The sequence below is a fragment of the Hetaerina americana genome, unplaced genomic scaffold (assembly GCF_022747635.1).
Source record: "Hetaerina americana unplaced genomic scaffold, ioHetAmer1.1.p SCAF_1, whole genome shotgun sequence".
In the NCBI taxonomy this organism is placed as follows: domain Eukaryota; kingdom Metazoa; phylum Arthropoda; class Insecta; order Odonata; family Calopterygidae; genus Hetaerina; species Hetaerina americana.
In genome coordinates, this window is record NW_027286069.1 from 101778123 (window position 1) to 101798314 (window position 20192).

Consider the following 20192-nt stretch of genomic DNA (forward strand, 5'->3'; position numbering starts at 1 on the left):
CCCTCCTAGGAGAAATGGAAACTTTTCGCTGTAGCACTTGAGCCCAATTACATACCTTGCGCGATGTACTTCTATGGTCGTGATGGTTGATGTCGTTCGACCTACTCTTCCTTAACCCCAGGATGAGGGTCTGTGGCATGGTTTCCCCTGGTATATCATTCACAACTTGATTATGGTGCATAGGTTTGGTGCCTTCAGTTGGGTGCACTTTCCCTTCGAAACTGAGGTTACCATGCAGCCTACCCCCTTCTATTCGTGGAAAATAAAATCGCTCCGAAGCCGTATTTACTGATATCCCTATTCCTCATCCCCCTTTTTCTTTACTGAGCTCTGCCCTTTTGAATAATGATGGACAAAAATATCAACCGTCTAGAAGGAGCTTCCCCACTATTGCAGGCATTTATATTCTAATTGGCACATTTTTAATTATTGGATTCCATTTTATTGTATTTTGTACTTTTTATCCCATCAAATCCACGTCTGAACTGCTTGAGCGTTTTAAAACTCATTGTTTTCAGAATTGAGGTGTCGATTGTGTCTCTCGGAATATCCAAAGCTTAAATTCCATTGCTGTAGTCAAAATATACGGTATTAATATGAAAGTATTCGAGATAGAGGCTCATTAAACAATCGAATCAGTCTGTTACGTAACCAAAATGATACGGGTTCCATATTGTCTCTATACTTCGGCAGTGTACAAACTTGGGTGGTTCGGACCCTGCGCATTGGTGAGAGGTGAAGAAGACTTACCTGAGTCCCAAAGGGAACAATGTGTCGTCACCCGGTTAATTATAGTGTGTTCGATCATTATTTCATGTAATAGATTTGAACCTCTCACCTGATAACGATTTGTTTAAAAATTTAAAAGCTTACGACAAGCGCCATAATTACAGTGTTTCAATAACCGTTGTCAGGATGCATTTAGATGGAAATGAAATAAATAGATTTATCTCTCAAGTAACAGACAATCTTGTCTTGGGAAGATGGATCAAGCAAAACGTACAAATTAATGATTCGACGTTAAGGCATGTGAAATCATTGCTCACCCGGCTTAATTCCCAATAAACGTATGGCTTTGTTACAAGGGTGCAAAGTGCGAAACAGTTCAGTGTCATGCGCAGAGTAACGTTAATATATTTTTTGGCAGTTTTCTGTCGGATTTAATCAAAGCGGGAATACTAAGGAACGTATTTGTAGCAGGCAAAAAGGAATTGTGAAGTAGAAATAAGTCTATTATTTTCTTCGAAGAGGGATAATAGTATTTAATTATGATTGATAAAGACTCTCGGTCTCAGGTAGCTATCCCTCAGAAATAAATACTCGCCTTGATTTATGGATTCATTCATCATCGGTTGCTGTGTTGCCTAGTCACCGTGCTTATGCGCGGGGTAATCTGTTCCCGCAGTCGACGTGTTTCACCCGCCGCGCCCTCACCCCCCTCCTCCCCCCCACCCTCGCAATTCTCCCCTTCTTCCCCCGCACCAGTGCAGTGAACAAATTGGAATCGGCCGGCATCTTTAATGCGCGACTGCTGAGAAAGAAATGTTCCTGTTCGCCATTAGTACGCCCTCTTGGACCTAATAACATCGCGGTAGTTAAGTGTGGAAGCATCTAGTCACCGAGGTTAATGACTCCTTCTCCCGTCTCTAATGGGCCTGTAACAGCCCTCTGTTGAAATTTTTAAGGTTTGTGAATAGCTGAGTCTGATATCACCTCAAACAAAGAACTCTTCTGTGATGTCCCGTACTTGATAAAAAGAAGGCTCCGGGTTAAATTTTCTCCTCACGTAGATGAACATTTTGTTGGAATGTTGTGTCCGTTCTGTAGTCTTTTAGTTAAAACATACGTGTATATAATTAATGTGTTTTGTTAAGTCGACCCTACTTAGTTGACTTGCCTTATGCACAATTCGCTTGATCGTAACATCGCCTCAGTGAATGCCAACGGCTCGAGGAAAGCTAATCGACTAAAAATCTTTAAGAGCAAAATTTCTAATAAGGAATTTGGCCGGCTCGTTAGTGGTAAACGAAAATCCAAGTTATTTCTCGGTGAAGGTCGTAGCTGCTACTGTCAGCCAGACTCCGTTTTGCTCCTTCATAAGTCGTTTAGGGCTACCTCTTGTGTTTGGAATGGGATGTACACACAAAATTCTTCACAGCTGTAGCGTTTATTCATTTCCAAGCCACCAATGATCATTCTCGAAGTATTACATGGCCAAGTCTGGAAATTTGGCTCAATGTGTATTAGTTTCCTATTTTTGAATGACCTCAGTTCTGCTTGAGAGCGAGGGGTATCTGCCTGTTTTTCGCGTGGCACTTACTCTTTATGTGGACAAACCTGAGAATAAAACACCAAAATTTTAGAACAAAAGCCAATGAAGTTTTATCTCGCCGGTTAAAATCTTTCCCTCGCCGTGAGAATCAACAGTTGGAGTAAGTCATGGGCATGCCCTCAACCCGGATAAGGAACTAGTAGTCTTCATAATCGGGTTCGGATAATTGGTTTGTCCCCAAAAACGAAGACTCTTTTTGTCGCGAGAATTCCACGCGTGACACACCGACTCGAGTGCGCTGGCACGTTTTCTGCGACCGAGCTCCATACGCAGCCGCTCAGGCGATCCCACAGCCGACTTCCTTTCTCGGCTGACCACCGTAGCCGCTCTCATTTAGTGGGGAGCACGGCTGCTGGGGGTTGGTTCTCTTGCTGCTGTCGGCTCGTCTGAATTTCCAAATCCCCTTTAAAGGGACCGTCGCTCGGTACTCGCGGCCCGAAGACTCATGGACAGTATTCGAGCCTATACTGTAAGTGGCCGCAGAAGGCATTAATTTGTGGTTTTGCACGGTGATAGTAAATGGAAATGCGTTCATTACCTTTCAACGCCTTTCGGTCATCGTTAGATGACTCCATAGGTGTACGCACGTGATAAACTCGTAAAATGTCACAATTCTCTCTCCTATGAAAAGGTGATGTGGAGAGTTGCAATAATCTAATATTATTTGTTGTCTAAGATTTTAGGTTCGTGAACATTACGATATGCGAAGGAATCTTAGCCATTTTCCTCACCAAAACCATCATCACGAAAGGAATTTAACTTTTAAGGAAAGCATGAAACATCTTCAGTGTAGGTCATAGGGAAATGATAGGTATGGCGCGTAAAAACTAGTGAACAGTCTTCTTGGTGCATCTTTTCCCTAAAAATAATTCAACTTCGTGATTTACCGGGAAATTTTTATTCTTCCACCCTGAATTATCATCTCCTTTCACGAGTGTAATATAAAAAAATTCCACTGGGTGTTTTTTTTACTTTCAAGTCGAAATTGCGCTCATTTTTGTCTAAAATTGCGGAAAAATACGAATGCACCAACTTCCACAAGAAACGTGAGCTTTTCCACAAGTCTTTATTTTGAAATCCATATTGTTTGCTTCACTCTCGACTGGGAAGAGTTTCGGTGATGCTTGAAAAGTTGTCCCGTTTCGGAATTACCTCCGGAGTGCAGTTTTACTTACGTTCCCTTTATAATTAGAGCTGAGAACACCGGTTGGATCACAATGGAAAACATAATGGTGGGCGAGTAGTTCGAAAGCGTGGTTGAATTCCTTGAACTATCAGTATTTACCCATATTGCAAGAGTGTCTTCCTTACCGGTTTCGTAGTCACCTATTGGATTTTCGTTCCCATGACGTACGCAATGTGATGCAATACGAGTGTTAAACTTTGTTTTGCGGAAAGTTTCATTTGATGCGAATGTATTTCCCCTCGGCTGGAAACGTGTTGTTCGGTTATGGATTCAAAAATTAAACCGGTTCTAATGCGTCATTAATGCACTCGGTAGCTTTGCGTTAGCAATTTACGGATGCCCTTCTTAGTGCCCCCGCCGTCGCGCAAGTCCGACCATCTTGGTATGCAGTACGAGTCTCTCGCCCAGTTTTTCGTACTCCCCGTGTTCCTCTCGGACTCTCCTCCAGTACAGATCCCATGAGTACAGGTGGTTTCCTTCCTCCCCCGTTCGCGTGTGTTTATCGTCGCCTCTCCTCCTCCCTTTCGTCCACCGTCTCCTTGTTTCCCCATCCCCCCCCAGCAGTCGCCAACCCCCTCCCTCTCCCCTATTCTCCTCTGCCTCCTCCCGTTTCAAGCCCTCCGTTCCCTGTTCGCTATCAGCCTCTCCATCTCTTCTTCTTCCTTCCTCCTCTTCTATTTTTGCTAACCAACCCGCCGTTTATTTGAATATCCCCCATTTATTTCCTCTTTCCCTCCCTCCCTTCTGCCCTCCGCACTAGCCATTCTTTACCTTTTATGACGTCGCCTCCCTCTATTTTTTTATCTCTCGTCACCTCCTCCTCTTTCTACTTCTTCTACCATCGCTCTCACCCCAACCCGTCCTCCCTCTCGCTCTCTCTTTCTCTCCCCCGCGTGTACACCCTCGCCGCCCCTTCCCTCCTCCCACACCCTCGTCTCTTCCGGCCCCATTCTACATCACTCCCGCCCCCACATCTCCTAACCCCCCCACCCCCACTCTCCCCCTCTTGTCTTCGTCGTCGACTGCATGAGAAACTTCCCACACTCGCTCTGCTAAGGCGACCGGGCAAGACGAGGTCTCGAGACTCCCGCCCTCCTCCCTCTCCCCCCCTCCCCCGCCTCATCCCCCGCGCCCTACCGGCCCCCCCCCTCCGCGGCTCCACCCTCCCACTCCCCCTCCCATCTAAAGTATCTCCTTCCTCATCAGCCAGACTCTCCCGGCCACTTCTCTCGGCCCGTTTTTTTTATTTTTACTTTTTTTTGTCTTCTTATTTATCGCTGCCTCCCCGCGTCTTCCCTTGCATGGCATTATTGCGTATCTCTCCTGCCTTTTATTGCCCTTCCTTTCCCCGTTGTCTCTTTTCTCTTTCCTCTCCGCCCGTTGTTTCGTTAAGTGGTCTCTTATGGAAGCCCTTTTCTCCGCTCCGCCTTCGTGCCATGTAGTTTTTTCGAGATTTCCCTCCCCCTCCCTCCCCCCCCGTCGTTCGGAGGTGTCATTTTCGGTGGGTTTTTTCCAAGTCGAGGACGCATAAGTTGGTAATGGACAAAAGAAACTCCGTTTCGGTTCTTAAATCGTTTTCATTTGCATTTGAAAATTAGTGTATCCATATGTTTTTGTCGTCGAACGATTTTTAAGGATCCACGGAAGTAATTATTTCCCAGTAGCTCCGTAAAAGTGGTTTCGTGATATAAAAACGGTTTATAAAGTCCTGCGCTACGTGCTCGAATTTCGACATTATTCCTTATTTTCACTCAAAATGAAATATTTTACAACGCGGACGATAGATTTTGGAAATGAGACGAATTGCCTGGGCAACTTCCAACTTTTACACTACTCCCCTCACGCTTCTTTGTGGGTATTTGGACCGTGATACTTCTTCTGTTTTGAACTTTGGCCGGCCGGCGATGCAAATGTGCGGCTGATTCCTTCGGGTGAGCCTGGACTCGCGGAGGAGCGCAGTAGGCTATTGGATTCAGGCACTGCCCGACGCACCTCTTATTCCAGCGGATGCTGCGCGTAATGAAGCGATGTTAGGAAGGGGGTTTAATCGGCAGTGTATGCGCCGGGACGGGGTGGTGGTCGTACATAATTGGAAACCTCGCTATTGAAGGGAATCAGGACTCTTTGGCTTTATGTAATAGCGGCCGAAGTCGGTGATTGTGTGGCAATAACAGGTTTCGCGGTCGGATGGTAGTCGGGTCGTCTTCTCCCCATATCCCCCCCTACCTCTTCAGTGGAACATGGAATGTACATGCGTACATAGGTACACCAGTACGCAAGGAGTTTGCACGTACGGCACCACCCTCGCCCGCCATGGCCGCACCGCCCCTCCACGCCCACTCCGGCAGGAGGTCGGCGGCTGCCCGCGGGAAATCTCGCCCCCGACCCCACCCACTGCTAGTCGCCATCTTCGCTCGTTCCTCCTCCTCGCCGCCTTCCCCCCCAATCCCTTCCCCTCCCATCTCTCGCCAGCGCCATTGTTCCGCGATGGGCCAGGCGGGCTCGAATGCCGCCGCCCCATTGCTGAAATACTCCCTCGAATCTGCGTGGACGATGGATAGTTATAGCGTTTGTCTCTGATATTTCCAAAAAAAATCGTTAAACAACTGCAGTTTGGGGTTTCCGAATCGAAGGTTTACGGCCCCGGTCCTCGGGATACCTTCGTAAATCTTCGAATGATCACCCGAAAGAAAAAATGTATGCCTTCGGTCCTCTAGGCAGCTTCTCATTACCTCCCGCTCTCACACGTTCAAGTCGGCAACCGGTCTCGAGCTGTGCTCTCCCAATTGCGGTTAAGTTCCTACGCTGGGCATTCGTCTGTTAGCAGCGTGATCAAGGCCCAAACAATCGTTCGAGCCAAGAGCACGTTCACTGTTGAACGTGATTAATTGTTGTTGTCTATGTCGAATCGGTATTAGGGACATATCCCCGTTCGTTTTGGTTGTTTTAGCATTGGTTTTGCTTGGCATTCTGCAGTTGTCCCCATCTCAATAAGTTGACTACAATTTAATGCTTATTTTTATTGGCTGAACCCAAATAATGACTAAATCAAAACGTGAATATCAGACTTTCAGAGGTAATATTTGTTAGCGGGACCGGGATTCACTTTGTTTTTAACATATAAATCGCAGTAGGGGATGTTTGCCAAAAAGCTGATGGCTTCTGAGGTTTAGGATATTGGCTTCTCAAGTTGACAGAGTGAGTGTATCCGTGTGGTCTGCCTCAGTTTTCCTCGAGTGGATGAAATTCATGACGGAAGACGCATGAAACTTAAAATAAATGGGTGGGCGTAGTTTTCCATTTGCCCGAAGTTCATCCTGAACTCATGGTGACCGTGGTAATCCGATTTGTTGTTGAGGAGAAAGGACCGAAAGCAATGCCTATAAGGGCACTAAAGAGTTTTTTAAAAAATCCTCAACTCCCTTTCAGCACTTTTACCCAGGGGCAGTGCTAAGCTATCCGCTTTAATCAGATTACTCCTTCCTGCGAGTTTCCTGGAATGCCTGCGTTGCTGACTCCCTTTGTAGTGAGAGATTGCATGATGTGGCGCGGTTCTGTGAATCCCAACGAACACTATGAAGGACTGATTCGTTTGTAACTTAGCATATATTTATTCCTTGAAGATTTCTATTTGGACTGCAATACATATCAAGCACTTAGTCTCATACCATGAAAAGCGGTGTAAAAGTACCATTTTAATTAGGATCAGCGTTCATTTGTGAATCGCGGTGAAAGGAGTTTCGTGTCCAGCGACTGTATTAGAACGTTCTCTAATGCTAGCGTCACGCAATATCCCGCTTGGTGATTTTTCATCGGCCGTGTAACGTGAGAAACACCCGAGATCATCTCAGTGCGAAAGTAGTGTGCAGCCGTTGTACTTGCCCTTCCTTTAAGTGATTATAAGGTGCCATGCCTGCCTTACCTTGGGCCACCTGCCTTTCTGCAGGAGATTGACAATGCTTGGCTGACTTCAACTTTCGGTGTGAGTTGGCCTTAATCCAGCGCTGTCTCCGACAATGAAACTCTTCCCACCATTTTCACCACTTCCACAGCTCCCCATTGAATCGGAAATCCGAGCCTACTATCGTCACCACAGTTCCGCTACTCCCTATGGTAATTTTTAAGGACACTCTCTTTTCCGTGCCCGTGTTGCACCATTATTTACGAAAGAAATTATGTTTAACGTGAATCCTCTCCGTGCTAATGGAGACCCCACACCAACATGGCTTAACCATAGCGTAGTTGATAGTTTCCGAGATATATGTATGCACGCACACTTATTCCCAGCGTCTTAGACTAAAGTACTTCTAAATGGCGTTTTTGTTTGCCTTAAATGTGATTTTTCCTCTGGTAATTCAATTGATATCTCACGCCCGAAAGTGGTGGATGTGAGATTAATGAATATTGCCATTAATTTCTCAACCAATATGTTGAAAATCGCCGAAAGAGCTTGCAATCACTAGAGTTTTATTATTTAAGGAATGCGGAGTGCGCTTGTCACATTCATCAGAAACTTTTTTTTCATATATATCTCTCAAAAAGCGTGTCTTGTCGTAAGGTCTAATACAATGGAATATACTGCGGTTGTTACATATTAATGTAGTATTTTGATTGGTTCTGAAGTTAAAATGGTGAAATCTCTTAGTTTGTCTTGATCGTTAATAATTTTTGCTTCCTCCATTATTTACTGATAGGTGAAGGGTCTCGTTAAAATTAATTACTTTCAAGTTTATAAATTTAAGGAAAAATAAGGTTTCTTTTCCAAATCCATTGTAACATTTTGAGGAGGATCTTGCTATGAAAGAAATCATAGAGCAGTTGGGTAAAAATATTGTAATATTTAAATTGATATTGAACACAATTTTTTTAAACTGCTACACCGTACTGGCCCATCTTAAAGGAAAATCAAGAATTGAAATGTTCCGATGATGGACAAATCGATACAAGACGAATGCGTGCTTTGGGATTTGATTAGTTGTATCCCAAAAATAAGAACGTAAATGTTATTAATGACAGTTAAAATAACATGCTGATTTATAGAAAACGTGATTGGTAACAATTGGACGACTGACTCAATTCCCCGGTGGTTCAAATTTGATTTCCACGTTGAATAAGGCATATATTGTACCAAAACTGTAAGAGGTGTTATCGCTTTTCATAGAATGGGTTTCCTTGTAGATTGTTCTAGCGACTGTATCTCAACACGTGGTTTAGTTATTCCTTCGGAGAACACACGGTGAAGGATTCTAATCTCTTTCTTCTCCTTTCTCATCGTCGTTTTTTCCATCTGGATATCCATAATGATTGCTAAGAATAGGCGTTGCCAGATGACGGGTTGACGCAGAAACTTTTTGTCGGATGTTAGAAAGAACCTTGGGCGGGCTCCATTCCCTAGCGCCCTTGCATTTGCAGCCGTCCTTGTTTTTCTCCCCTCCCCTTAGTCTTCACTTCAAATGTTTTAATTAACCGGACATACTCTTAGCCTTTCTCACGGCTTCTGACAAGCCGTAAATGCGTCTCATTTTATCGATATGATTTAAAGAAAACTCAGTGATGACGTCCATAAAAACTGGATATGAATGGAATAGAATTTATTAACAGTAGGAAGTCCACGGAATCTAATTGCCTTTTCAGAAGAAATACGTAGCTCTGGAAAATAAAACGCGAGCAGCCGAGTGAAGGGAATAACGTGAGCGGGAGTGATTTAGTTGGTAACTTTAGTTTTTAAATGATTCGCACAATGCGGAGAAGAGCTGCGCTAAGAAATGTTGCGTTCGGCTCTTTTTTTGCGGCGTGAGGATCGGGGTAAGGAGAAACTGTTTATTTGAGAGAACCCGAGAATGTTTACCCACTTCTCATAAGGTGCACTCCATAACGTTCGTTTTTAAATGCAAGTTACAACCTCATCATTTTCAATGGAATTGCGTGTTTTTGTCATTTCCCATTTCGAAGTATTTCAACCGTTTAATGTTTTCAACGTCAATTAAAAAAATGAAATTAATTCGCTGCGAATGACTTTTTTCATAAGAAGGTCAATTTTACATTTAGGCATGTGTGCCCTAAAGTCGAGCCTAATGCTATTTCTTGATGAAGTTCCTTCTATGATTAGTTTGTAACTACTCTCGACCGTATGAGCCGCGTTTCCCCCGCCTCAAACGTGTCTCTTCTTGACGTTCCAGCGTGAGCTATCGTAGGAAAATCTTTTTGAGACGTGGTACCCACTCAATACGCCATCATTTGCGGAATTTGCCAGACCGAACGCCTTCGGATGGCTTGCAGACTGGGAACCCGATAGGATTTTCTCCGAGCTACTTGTCCACTTACGAGTCATCGTAATTTTCACCTGCTGATGACGGGTAACAAATAATGTAGCACTTGTTATTTGCGTGTACATTGTGCATGGTAAACATTTGAAGTTATTGATACATTTTTAGACTTTGCAGAAAACTTTTAAATCGACTTTTAGATTTTGGGGATGGGGTCCCTTGGTGGAAGGCAACTGAGCCACTGAGCCCGACATCATCCTCGCGATGGACCATTTCGCGACCGCTACCATCGAGAATCCACATTTGGGACGAAGGAAGCAGGTGCAGCGGGGGAGGGGGGACTCTCGTCTCGGTTGTCGGGGGCGTTTGATGAGCGTTAATTTTTCCGGGTCTCGTCGCTCTAGACGGATTCATTTTGACGATTCACAGTTGGAGACGTCAGGCGGTTTAAGCCTCCCCTCCCTCCATCCCGGAACGGCAGCCGTAAATCTCAATGGAGAATGTGTCCCGGCTACGTGAGTCACATTGTCCGGTCATCTCTCAGATGATCCGACTTGAGGTTGGCAATCCTTTGTTTGGGTGTTGTCGGCCTTGACTCTGCCCATCCCCCCGATCCCCCGCCGCGGTCCCCCCCACCCCACTCCCTTCCCCCCTCCCACCCCACTCCCTTCCCCCCTCCCACCCCACTCCCTTCCCCCCTCCCACCCCACTCCCTTCCCCCCTCCCACCCCACTCCCTTCCCCCCTCCCACCCCACTCCCTTCCCCCCTCCCACCCCACTCCCTTCCCCCCTCCCGCTTCCCGCGGCTCAAATCCTCACAGCGCTCGCTTCTCTCTCGCTCTCCGGCTCTGCACCCCCTCCTTCCGCCGAACCTATCGCATCATCTTGGTCTCCTCCTTCTTCCCATCTCTCGAGGCAGCACAATCGAGGAGCGCGGTGCGACAGTCGCTCCCCTCATACTATTATGGTGTCCAGATACGTTGGTGACAACAGGGATATAACTAGTTAGAAAGGAAAATGTCTGAGACATTTGCGTTGAAAAAACAGCGGCTAAAACATTGTAAATCTGATCTTGCACTTAAATGCTACATGTAATAATAATAATTAAATGTTATATCAGTAGTTCACCTTGTTACCAAATGTTTTAAAATAATCTAGGCCATGCAGGAAGGGTTTTAAAATACTTTCGTTAGTTAAATGAGCTTATACAAACAGGAACGATTTGATGATGGGGACCTTAAGTAAAGATGTAAAGAAAATACTAGGGAAAATCTTAACGTGGGTCATAGTTGTCAATAGCCAGGAAACGTGAGGTTAGAGTATGACCGTATATTTGAGGATTTTGAGATGTTCGTGTGGAGAAGGATGGAAAAAATGAATAGCTCAGAAAGGGAAAACGACAAAAAGTGCTAGGGATAGTAGGGAAAGAGACGAGGTTTTTGGGATACATTTGAAGTCAGAACAAGAGGATGCAGAAGATACTGAGAGGGATTGGGATGCTGATGACTGTAATTAGGGGAGAATGTTGAATAAGCGAGGAAGGAGGAGGGGAAGGGGTTGAAGGAGAAAAAGAAGGAAGCGGTAGAAAGTATGCAGACCTAAAGAACGAGTTATTTTAATTTTTTGTTTGGGGTTTAAGGACATTTAGTAGTGAGTTTGTCGGGGCGTAAAATTGTGGCATGGTGTTGTGCCTTGGTCAATTGGAAACATTTCTTAACTCAGTAGACGATTACTTAATGATAATATAAAATTTTAATATCAGTCCCTGAGTAGTATTATAATAATTAAAATTTTGGGTATTTTAGTGCTTTTCGTCATATGATCTCTCTTTATCATTTTTAATGATGCCATAGCAACTTAGAGTAATGCAATTCAAATGCACTCCTAAACCCAGTTTTGTAGATTAATATATATATATATATATATATATATATATATATATATATATATATATATATATTTAAATTTTGCGTACATATTCATCATATGAATGAACACAAAATTTTGAAAATATTTGGATTTGAAATTTTACCGATAGTTTTCGAATGATCTTGAGTTTTTGCTTAATATTTCGCGAAAGACTATATAACTTTTTATTGAGAGAAAACAGCGAACGTACATTTGAGCGTTGCATCCTAGCGGGGATAAACCACTGCCCACCACAATTTCGAGAAAAACGTAAACATTTGATCAGCGGATAAACTGCCGGAGGGACCAAAACAATGAAAAATGGTGGGCAACTGTGGACGTGCTCGGCCACCTAATCTTACTGTCTTCCCTCTGATCCTCCTGCACCCACCGGTACTCTCCCTCGTTGTTCGGTACTGTGGGAGGAGCGGGGAGGTTGGGACGGAGTGGAAAGTACGTAGTCGGAACGAGGGGAGGAAGTGAAAGCACAGTGGAAGAAAATGCAGGGCTTTGTCTAATGCGTTTCGTTTTTTTTTCATGCCAACTCGGATTTTTTTTCTCACTTGAAACTGCACTGCTGCAAATACTTGGCTCCGCAGCTTGATGTTTTCGTTGAGTCACACATCGGACTCGTGTGCGGGATAGCTTTTGTTGTTTTTTTTTAATCGTAGGCAACGTTTTTCTAGGAATCGTCCGCTTCGCCAACCGCTTTACGGTGACGTTAGTGCAGCGAGGAGGGGGAACGACGACTTTCCTTATGCACTTAATGCGAACGTTTTTTTGTGTAAATCATTTAGCAATACATTGGCCAGTATCGTCGTATGCTCGTTCTCTGTCGCAACTTGGCGATCTTAAGGAAGGGGGATTGTTAATTGATGCTTGAAATAAAAGTTTAGGTCCACACAATGGGTAATGTTCAATAGAGTGTGGGCGATCATTTGCAAAATACTCGAGAAATATTCTATTTAATTTTTTCAAATGTGTATTTACAAACGACTAGTTTGCCTAAAAAAGCTTGGAAAATACTGGGAGGTTTCTGGCGTCATTCGGGAGAAGCGATGTATAGTAAGCCAACTGTTTCAATATTACTAAGCTCAAGGGAAATTCAAGTCTTTGTGGCCGGAGTTTGTTTTCCGCGAAAGATTTTGGCTCTTCTTGTTATAAATTATCGGTCGTTTACATCAAGTAAAGAACGATAGAAGAGAATTAGCGTCTGGAAAACCGGGGAAAACCAAGTATTCGAATATCAGTTTCTATAATCATTGTGTGTCTCCCTTCTTCATAGCATTTTCAGTCTTAAAGGATTGCTGTATCAGCTACTTCCTACATCTGCATGTACGTCAGCATGGCGCAAATCTATCATTTCTATTTTGTCTCTTGACAAATTTGATGATTTTCCCTTTGCGATTAAATTTTGACGCGCTCCTCCGTGTTGACCCTACCTTAAAATTTCAATTTGTTTGGAGTCTTAATTTATTTATAAACTAAAATTGATATTTACATCGTAGGCATTCAGGCGCCTCTCGGTTGCTATCGTTGATTTCCATGGCCGTGGGTCTTAGTGAAGAAGAACCTACCATTTCGTCCGAATCGTTTGCGTTACCAGAAGTTTATGCGAGATGAAATTGAGGGTGTAGCCTCCTGAGAAGCATGTATGATTGCTGTCAGTGAAGATAATTGGAAAATTGTCGTTAACTTTTGCCTCCTAAAATTGAAAAGGTTCCAATAAATGCGAAGTGCCTTAAACAGCCTCTTCCTGTATCTCATGATGTTTTTGCGAGTTTTCACCGCAGCAATATATGTTTTTACGTTGGATGCTTCTCTCAGTGTATTACTGTACCTTCGAAGCTGTAATATTTAGATTTTTATTTTATTTCCACTCCATATTTGATCGCCCCAGGCCGCTCAGCAGGTGTACACGACGTAACCACGTGGTGGTTTTGATCAATTTTACGACACTCGTGAATAGGAGCAGGCGTAACTTTTACCTCGAGGGTTCGATGACTGCATTCTAATGTTAATGTGGCTTTTTCCTGCGAAATGAAAAATACAATGGACGCTTGCCCCCATTGACGTAGGCGAACCTTCTCTTACACTTCCTAACTAGATGCAATGTCAATTATTTGGAGAGTCGATTTGCAGTTCCGGGAATGATTTTTTCGGATTAAATTTGAAGCCTATTTCCGTAGGCAAATATTATATTCTTTCAGGTTGTTACCTCATGCTTTTGAATATTACAAAATACCTCACTAGAATGAAATTTAAACGTTTTCTTGACGCCACTTGTGACATCCTCATCAGCAGCCTTGAATGTGGCGTGTATGAACAATACGAAGTCGACGAACTCATGCATGTGAACGTTAGCGCGTCTTGCGTACTTTCTGTCCGCGCGCGGTCTTCTCTCTGTGTTGTCTCATGGCGAGAGAGGGCCAGACGATGGTAGTAACGGGAGGGGGATGTCTTCGGAATCCGGTTGCGCCGAGGAAGCGAAGTAGAGAGCCGGACAAGATGGGCTCCAGTTACGGGTCCCAGGGAAAAGGGTGAAGGGAGTGTGGTAGTTCTTTGAAAACAAAGAAGCGTCCGGGATACAGATAGGGGCGGAGAAATAGATAAATGGCGGGTTATTCGAGGGCGGACAAGAAGACCCTTCTGACTCCTACGTTTCCCTCGAGTGATTGAAAGATTAAGGAAAAGGCCAGAACATCTCAGGGCCCCGCTGCGAAGAGGAATATGTACACAAAACGAGCTCCGCCTTTGTGAAATAGAATTTAATGAAGAATTGGCTAGGTCAAGAAGGTAAAGTGCCAGTAGCTCGCACGCCACGTCTGGGGTTCCCAGCCGATCTCTTAACCTTTCTCCATTCCCTTTTTACATGCCGTGATCAGGGCATTCCGAGCCCACTAAAACAGCCCTAGTCATCGTTCCAGAGATTGGCTCACGATAAGACATGCAGAGGAATATTTATCAGTTGCTCTTATTTTCCCGACGAATTGCGTAAATAATGGAAGATTGAAATCTCCAAGGATATTTAAACCAAGAAAATTTGTATGTCAGCCTGAGCGATGTGCTATTTAACTCATATTTAAATGGGATTCGTGCAACGTTTGTAATTCTTTGGCGCTACGCATGGGAAGTATGCCCGTCATATTGCTTCACAAAATGGCCGTTTGGTCCTCCATCCCTTGTTTTATTGTCTGTGAAATGAAATGGCGTGCCATTATTTTCTTTTTCTTAAAGTTCGGCAAATACCTGCCGGGAAAATAACATCGCCAAAGTAAAAAAAGTATACAGTTGCGAAAAAATTATTATGCATGGGTTTTTTAGCTGTAGATTCTTTGAAAGATGATTAATGTGAGGGTTCTACTGCAAAGGTGAAAGTCAGTCTCCCATATCATCCCCTTAAAAGACTACGTAAGAAGTTGCCATGTTGGGTGAGAATTTGAGCAAGAGGTGCCAAAATGCAGATAAGCTGGACCAGGAGTGGGGGTGCCAAAAGACTTTTACTTAGTTTGCAGAAATGTGTATCAAAATTCATTCATGGGTGGTGGGGATAAACAAATGCTATTTTGCAAAGAACTTCAAATGAAACTAGGCTCACCCTGGGTAGGGTTAGTATTGCTGTGCACTAATGATCTCACCTACTCTTGGTTCATCATAGAACCAAAAATATGCAAGAACCAGGGTATTTCAATCCGAAGATTTGTTTACTGCAGCCATCCAATATTTGGTTAATTCTACCTTTTTATTTTAAAACCATTTTCCTCCCTGTAGTGCACACAGTGCCACTAGTAGCTGACATCAACTGTTCAAAATTAGCCATTGTGTAACTATGATAAATGTGACCTTGAGTTAATACTTATTAATTATTTGGTATTTTGCATTCAGTGCCTCAGAAAAGAAGGGTGATTTAATTCTTTGTCTGAAAGCATGCATGCATGCAATTTTTATTCTTAAATCAATATTATGTGCGGTGAAGGAAAGAAATTGGAATATTTAATCTGGCAAACAAGGTCTGTGTTTCCTCCTTAATTTTGAATTATATATTTTTTCAGGTTTTGAGGGAAAGCATTGTGAAATCAACATTGATGACTGCCCTGGAGCCTTGTGCCAGAATGGTGGAGAGTGCGTGGATCGTGTGAATACCTACTCCTGTCGTTGCCCACCCACTTACACTGGAGAGTATTGTGAGGTGGATGTCGATGAGTGCACTCAGAGGCCATCACTTTGCCGGAATGGTGCCACCTGTACCAATACCATCGGTGGATTTTCTTGCATTTGCGTCAATGGTTGGACAGGCTCTGATTGTTCCCAAAACATAGATGACTGTGCAGGGGCTGCCTGCTTCAATGGAGCAACATGTGTCGATCGTGTTGGATCATTCTTCTGCCGGTGCACACCTGGAAAGACTGGTCAGTATCTAATATCCTGAATTGTGGTGTTAAAATATTAAAGTATTAGGGCTTCAATATTTAAATTTAGTTTCAATTTTGCTAATGGTTACACTTATTGTTTTTAAGGCATCACTGATTAAATTTCTTAGTCCAACCTTTATGGCCATAATTCTAAAAAAAATGATCTTTTTCACTCTGCTTATTAATGTTTTTTCATGTGTTAATATATTCATTTGTTGAGAATTCATTGCATATTATTGCTGCTTGAATGACAACTAATTGTGGTGATTTTTTTTTCAGGATTACTTTGCCATCTGGATGATGCCTGCACCTCCAATCCATGTCATGCAGATGCCATCTGTGATACCAGTCCCATTAATGGCTCTTACACTTGTTCATGTGCCTCTGGCTACAAGGGCATAGATTGTAGTGAAGATATTAATGAATGTGAACAAGGTATTTAAACTGTCATTTAACATAACTTTTATTTAATCACCCAAGACGCACAGCCACCCAATTGATCACATTGAGGGTATCTCAAAGTCTTGAGTTTGAAATCTTTCTTTAAGTAAAGATGTTTTAAAAACAGTTTTATATGTCTAATATCATGAAAACTTGATGAAGAGCCAATATTTTGGGATTTCTTTTGACGCAAACTGTATTTGATGATTATACATATGTGACATCATCATCACAGATATTCACTCTAATGCTTTAATCGTGATTTAGCCACCAAGGACATGGTGGGTTGGTGCAATGAGCAACATTCTTGCCTATTTCCCAAAGTTCAAATGACCTTGGGTCCTAGCCTGTCCATAGTCTTTGTCTATAAAATGGCTAATAGCACAATCCCTTGAATACTGATAGCAAACAAAGGCTTTTTGGAATCATATTCACCTCATGAACTGAATATTTTTATCCTAAAAAATCAAAAACTGAAATTAATACTTGTATTAATGAAAACCTTTGCAATGACTCACTTATTTTCCTTAAAGGTTCTCCATGTGAGCATGAAGGAATTTGTGTGAACACACCAGGTTCTTTTGCTTGCAACTGCACACAGGGGTTCACTGGCCCAAGGTGTGAGACAAATGTGAACGAGTGTGAATCTCACCCTTGTCACAATGACGGCTCATGTCTGGATGATCCAGGGACATTTAGATGTGTCTGTATGCCAGGTAAGTCATTTGGCCTCCAATTATTTTAGTGTGATCCTTTTGTTCTGTTTACTCATGTTTTGTGAGGCTTTCTATTTGGTTTTTAATGATGCCAAATCTGTTTTCTTTTATTTATTAGGTTTCACTGGAACTCAGTGTGAAATCGACATAGATGAATGTCAACTCAATCCATGCCTGAATGGAGGCACATGTAATGATCTCATCAATGCCTTCAGGTGTACTTGTGCACCAGGATTTACTGGTACTCGCTGCCAGACCAATATTGATGACTGTGCCTCTAATCCCTGTCGCTATGATGGAATATGCATCGATGCCATTAATTCATATACCTGCAAATGTCCTCCAGGATTCACTGGTATGTCTCACGAATGATTATTTCGTTTCATCCGAAGCAAGTCTCAAAGTTCAATATTGACAATTTTGTCATTTATGCTGTGAATTGTAATGAAAAAAATATTTTGGCTAAAATTCTGGCATCAAGTTCCAACTTAAAGCACTATCAAATTGGATCTATTCAAGTGATCCAATCATAAACAGTGCTGCAGAAATTTCAATAATTCTAAAATAAAATTTTAATCATGTCGGACATGATCATTTTCACTAATGCATTGCAGTATCATCTATCAACATTTATATGCAATACATTTAGAAAATATATAGTTTGAAATCTTTACTACATGAAAGTAAGAAGGAATATTTAAATGGGAACACTTATTAATGCTATGCTTTTTTCATTCTCATCTAGGAACCAACTGTGAGGTGAACATTAATGATTGTCAAAGCTCTCCTTGCCACAGAGGAGAGTGCATTGATGGCGAGAACTCCTTCACATGCTCTTGTCATCCAGGGTTCACTGGTAGACTCTGCCAGACTCAGGTGTGTACTATCAAGCTTTAGTCATAAGTGAATGCATAAGTTTTAATAGAAAAATAGTCTAAACTATTTTAACTTATTAGGCAATAGAATTTAAATTCATGCTGACTGTCTTATGCATGTGAAACTTAGTGTGGAGATAATAGAATGCAGCTAATTATTACACTCTTCCATGCAGGTAAATGAATGTGCCTCCAACCCTTGCCAATTTGGAGGCCATTGTGAGGATCTCATTAATGGCTATCAGTGCCGGTGCAAACCAGGAACATCAGGTCATAATTGTGAAGTTAATGTAAATGAATGCTACAGTAATCCATGTAGAAATGGAGCCACTTGCGTGGATGGCATTAACAGGTAAGAATAAATATTCTTAAATTTTCAAATAACATTCCGTATTTATCATCCATTTAATCTTTGTTTTCCATTTATTAATTGCATGCGAATTTTTGTGTTTAAAACTTCTGAAGTATCTTGTAGCAATGACATTTATGTCATGCATATATTTCCCTTGTGTCACAAAACAAAGAGGCACCATTCCATTTCATAGTTAAAAAGTATAGAATGGATGAAGTTTTGATTTAAAAGCTTAAAACTTTGAGGAAAGAGTAATAAATCATTTGCTTCATTTCTTTTTCTCAGGTACACTTGTGAATGTGTTAGTGGCTTCACGGGATCTCATTGCGAAACGAACATAAATGAGTGTGCGTCATCCCCTTGCGCCAATGGTGGAAACTGCATTGACTTAGTCAATGGTTTTAAGTGTGACTGCCCACGTGGCTACTTTGATGACCGCTGCCTCTCGGATGTGAACGAATGTGCATCGCACCCCTGTGTCAATGGAGGGACCTGCCGCGATGGAGTGGGACGTTTCACTTGCATCTGCCCACCTGGTTATGGTGGTGCTAGGTGTGATGTTGATATTGATGAATGCGCTTCTAACCCTTGCCAGCATGGAGGAAAGTGCAAAGAGAAGGGAATTGGAATGTAAGTGAATTGCTTGAGAAAATGATAGCAAGGAATGTTTTTCCCAGAAATATTGAACTCATATCTCAGTGAAAACCTCATTTTAGATTTTGAGTGAAATCACCTCACATTATCTAGATATAGGCGAGTCATGAAACAAGTATTCTAATTGAAATAATTATCTGTGATTTATTTTCTCTCTCTAAAAATGAATTTGAGAAATTTCATTACCTGATATCTAGAGTCAAGTGTGTTTTGGATATCGGGGTAAAAACATGGTTGTTGTTCAAGGGGTGTACTTTGTATGAGTAAATTGCTGAGTGGCTCTGTTTCCAAATGAGAATTATAATTAATCTTTCTTCCCGTAGGTATGCCTGCATTTGCCCAGCTGGCTATACTGGGTCAAGATGTGAAACTAACATTGATGACTGTGCTTCAGCCCCTTGCAAGCATGGAGGAAACTGCATTGACCTGGTGGCTGGTTATCGGTGTATATGTGAAGCTCCATTTACTGGTATGTTGGGAGTGTTTTCTTGGCTGACGTATGTGCTCAACTATCTTTGACAATTGTATCATTTATTGCTAGAAATTGGTGCCATATTTTATGTATTGACCTAAAATTTCACCTTATGGCATTGCGTTCCTTTCAGGTGAAGACTGTTCTCAGCGGCTAGACCCATGCAATCCTAACAAATGTCGAAATGGTGCCAGATGCTCGCCATCTCAAGATTTCTTGGACTACGCATGTGCCTGTCCCCTTGGATATGTTGGAAGGCTCTGTGATGAGGATGTAAATGAGTGCTTGGCCAATGCACCTTGCCGCAATGGGGCCACGTGCATTAACACCAATGGGTCCTATAGATGTGAATGTGCTAGGGGCTATGAGGGAAGAGACTGCCTGACCAACACTGATGACTGTGCTAGCTGTGAGTAATTGGATTGTGAAATCCATAATTCCTACCAATATTATGCAATGATCCATACTTAAACTCTAATGAAAATTATATAAGAATAAGCGGGCTTATTTGAACTTATTACAACGTTATCCTTCCTTTTATGGAAATGAATTAGGTGCACATACATGCATATGCTGTT

The 20192-nt window shown here is 42.5% G+C and overlaps 1 protein-coding gene across 1 annotated transcript in view; it reads left to right on the forward strand.

Moving 5' to 3' along the window:
* Positions 1–20192, forward strand: part of N (neurogenic locus Notch protein) — a 232379-nt gene that overhangs the window by 199678 nt on the left and 12509 nt on the right. Inside the window, exons 6-14 of the mRNA XM_071594212.1 lie at positions 15745–16101; positions 16384–16539; positions 17079–17261; positions 17380–17616; positions 18007–18137; positions 18313–18488; positions 18774–19118; positions 19466–19611; positions 19748–20023. Of these exons, the coding sequence (XP_071450313.1) occupies positions 15745–16101; positions 16384–16539; positions 17079–17261; positions 17380–17616; positions 18007–18137; positions 18313–18488; positions 18774–19118; positions 19466–19611; positions 19748–20023 (2007 nt within the window). The remainder of the gene's footprint in view (positions 1–15744; positions 16102–16383; positions 16540–17078; positions 17262–17379; positions 17617–18006; positions 18138–18312; positions 18489–18773; positions 19119–19465; positions 19612–19747; positions 20024–20192) is intronic.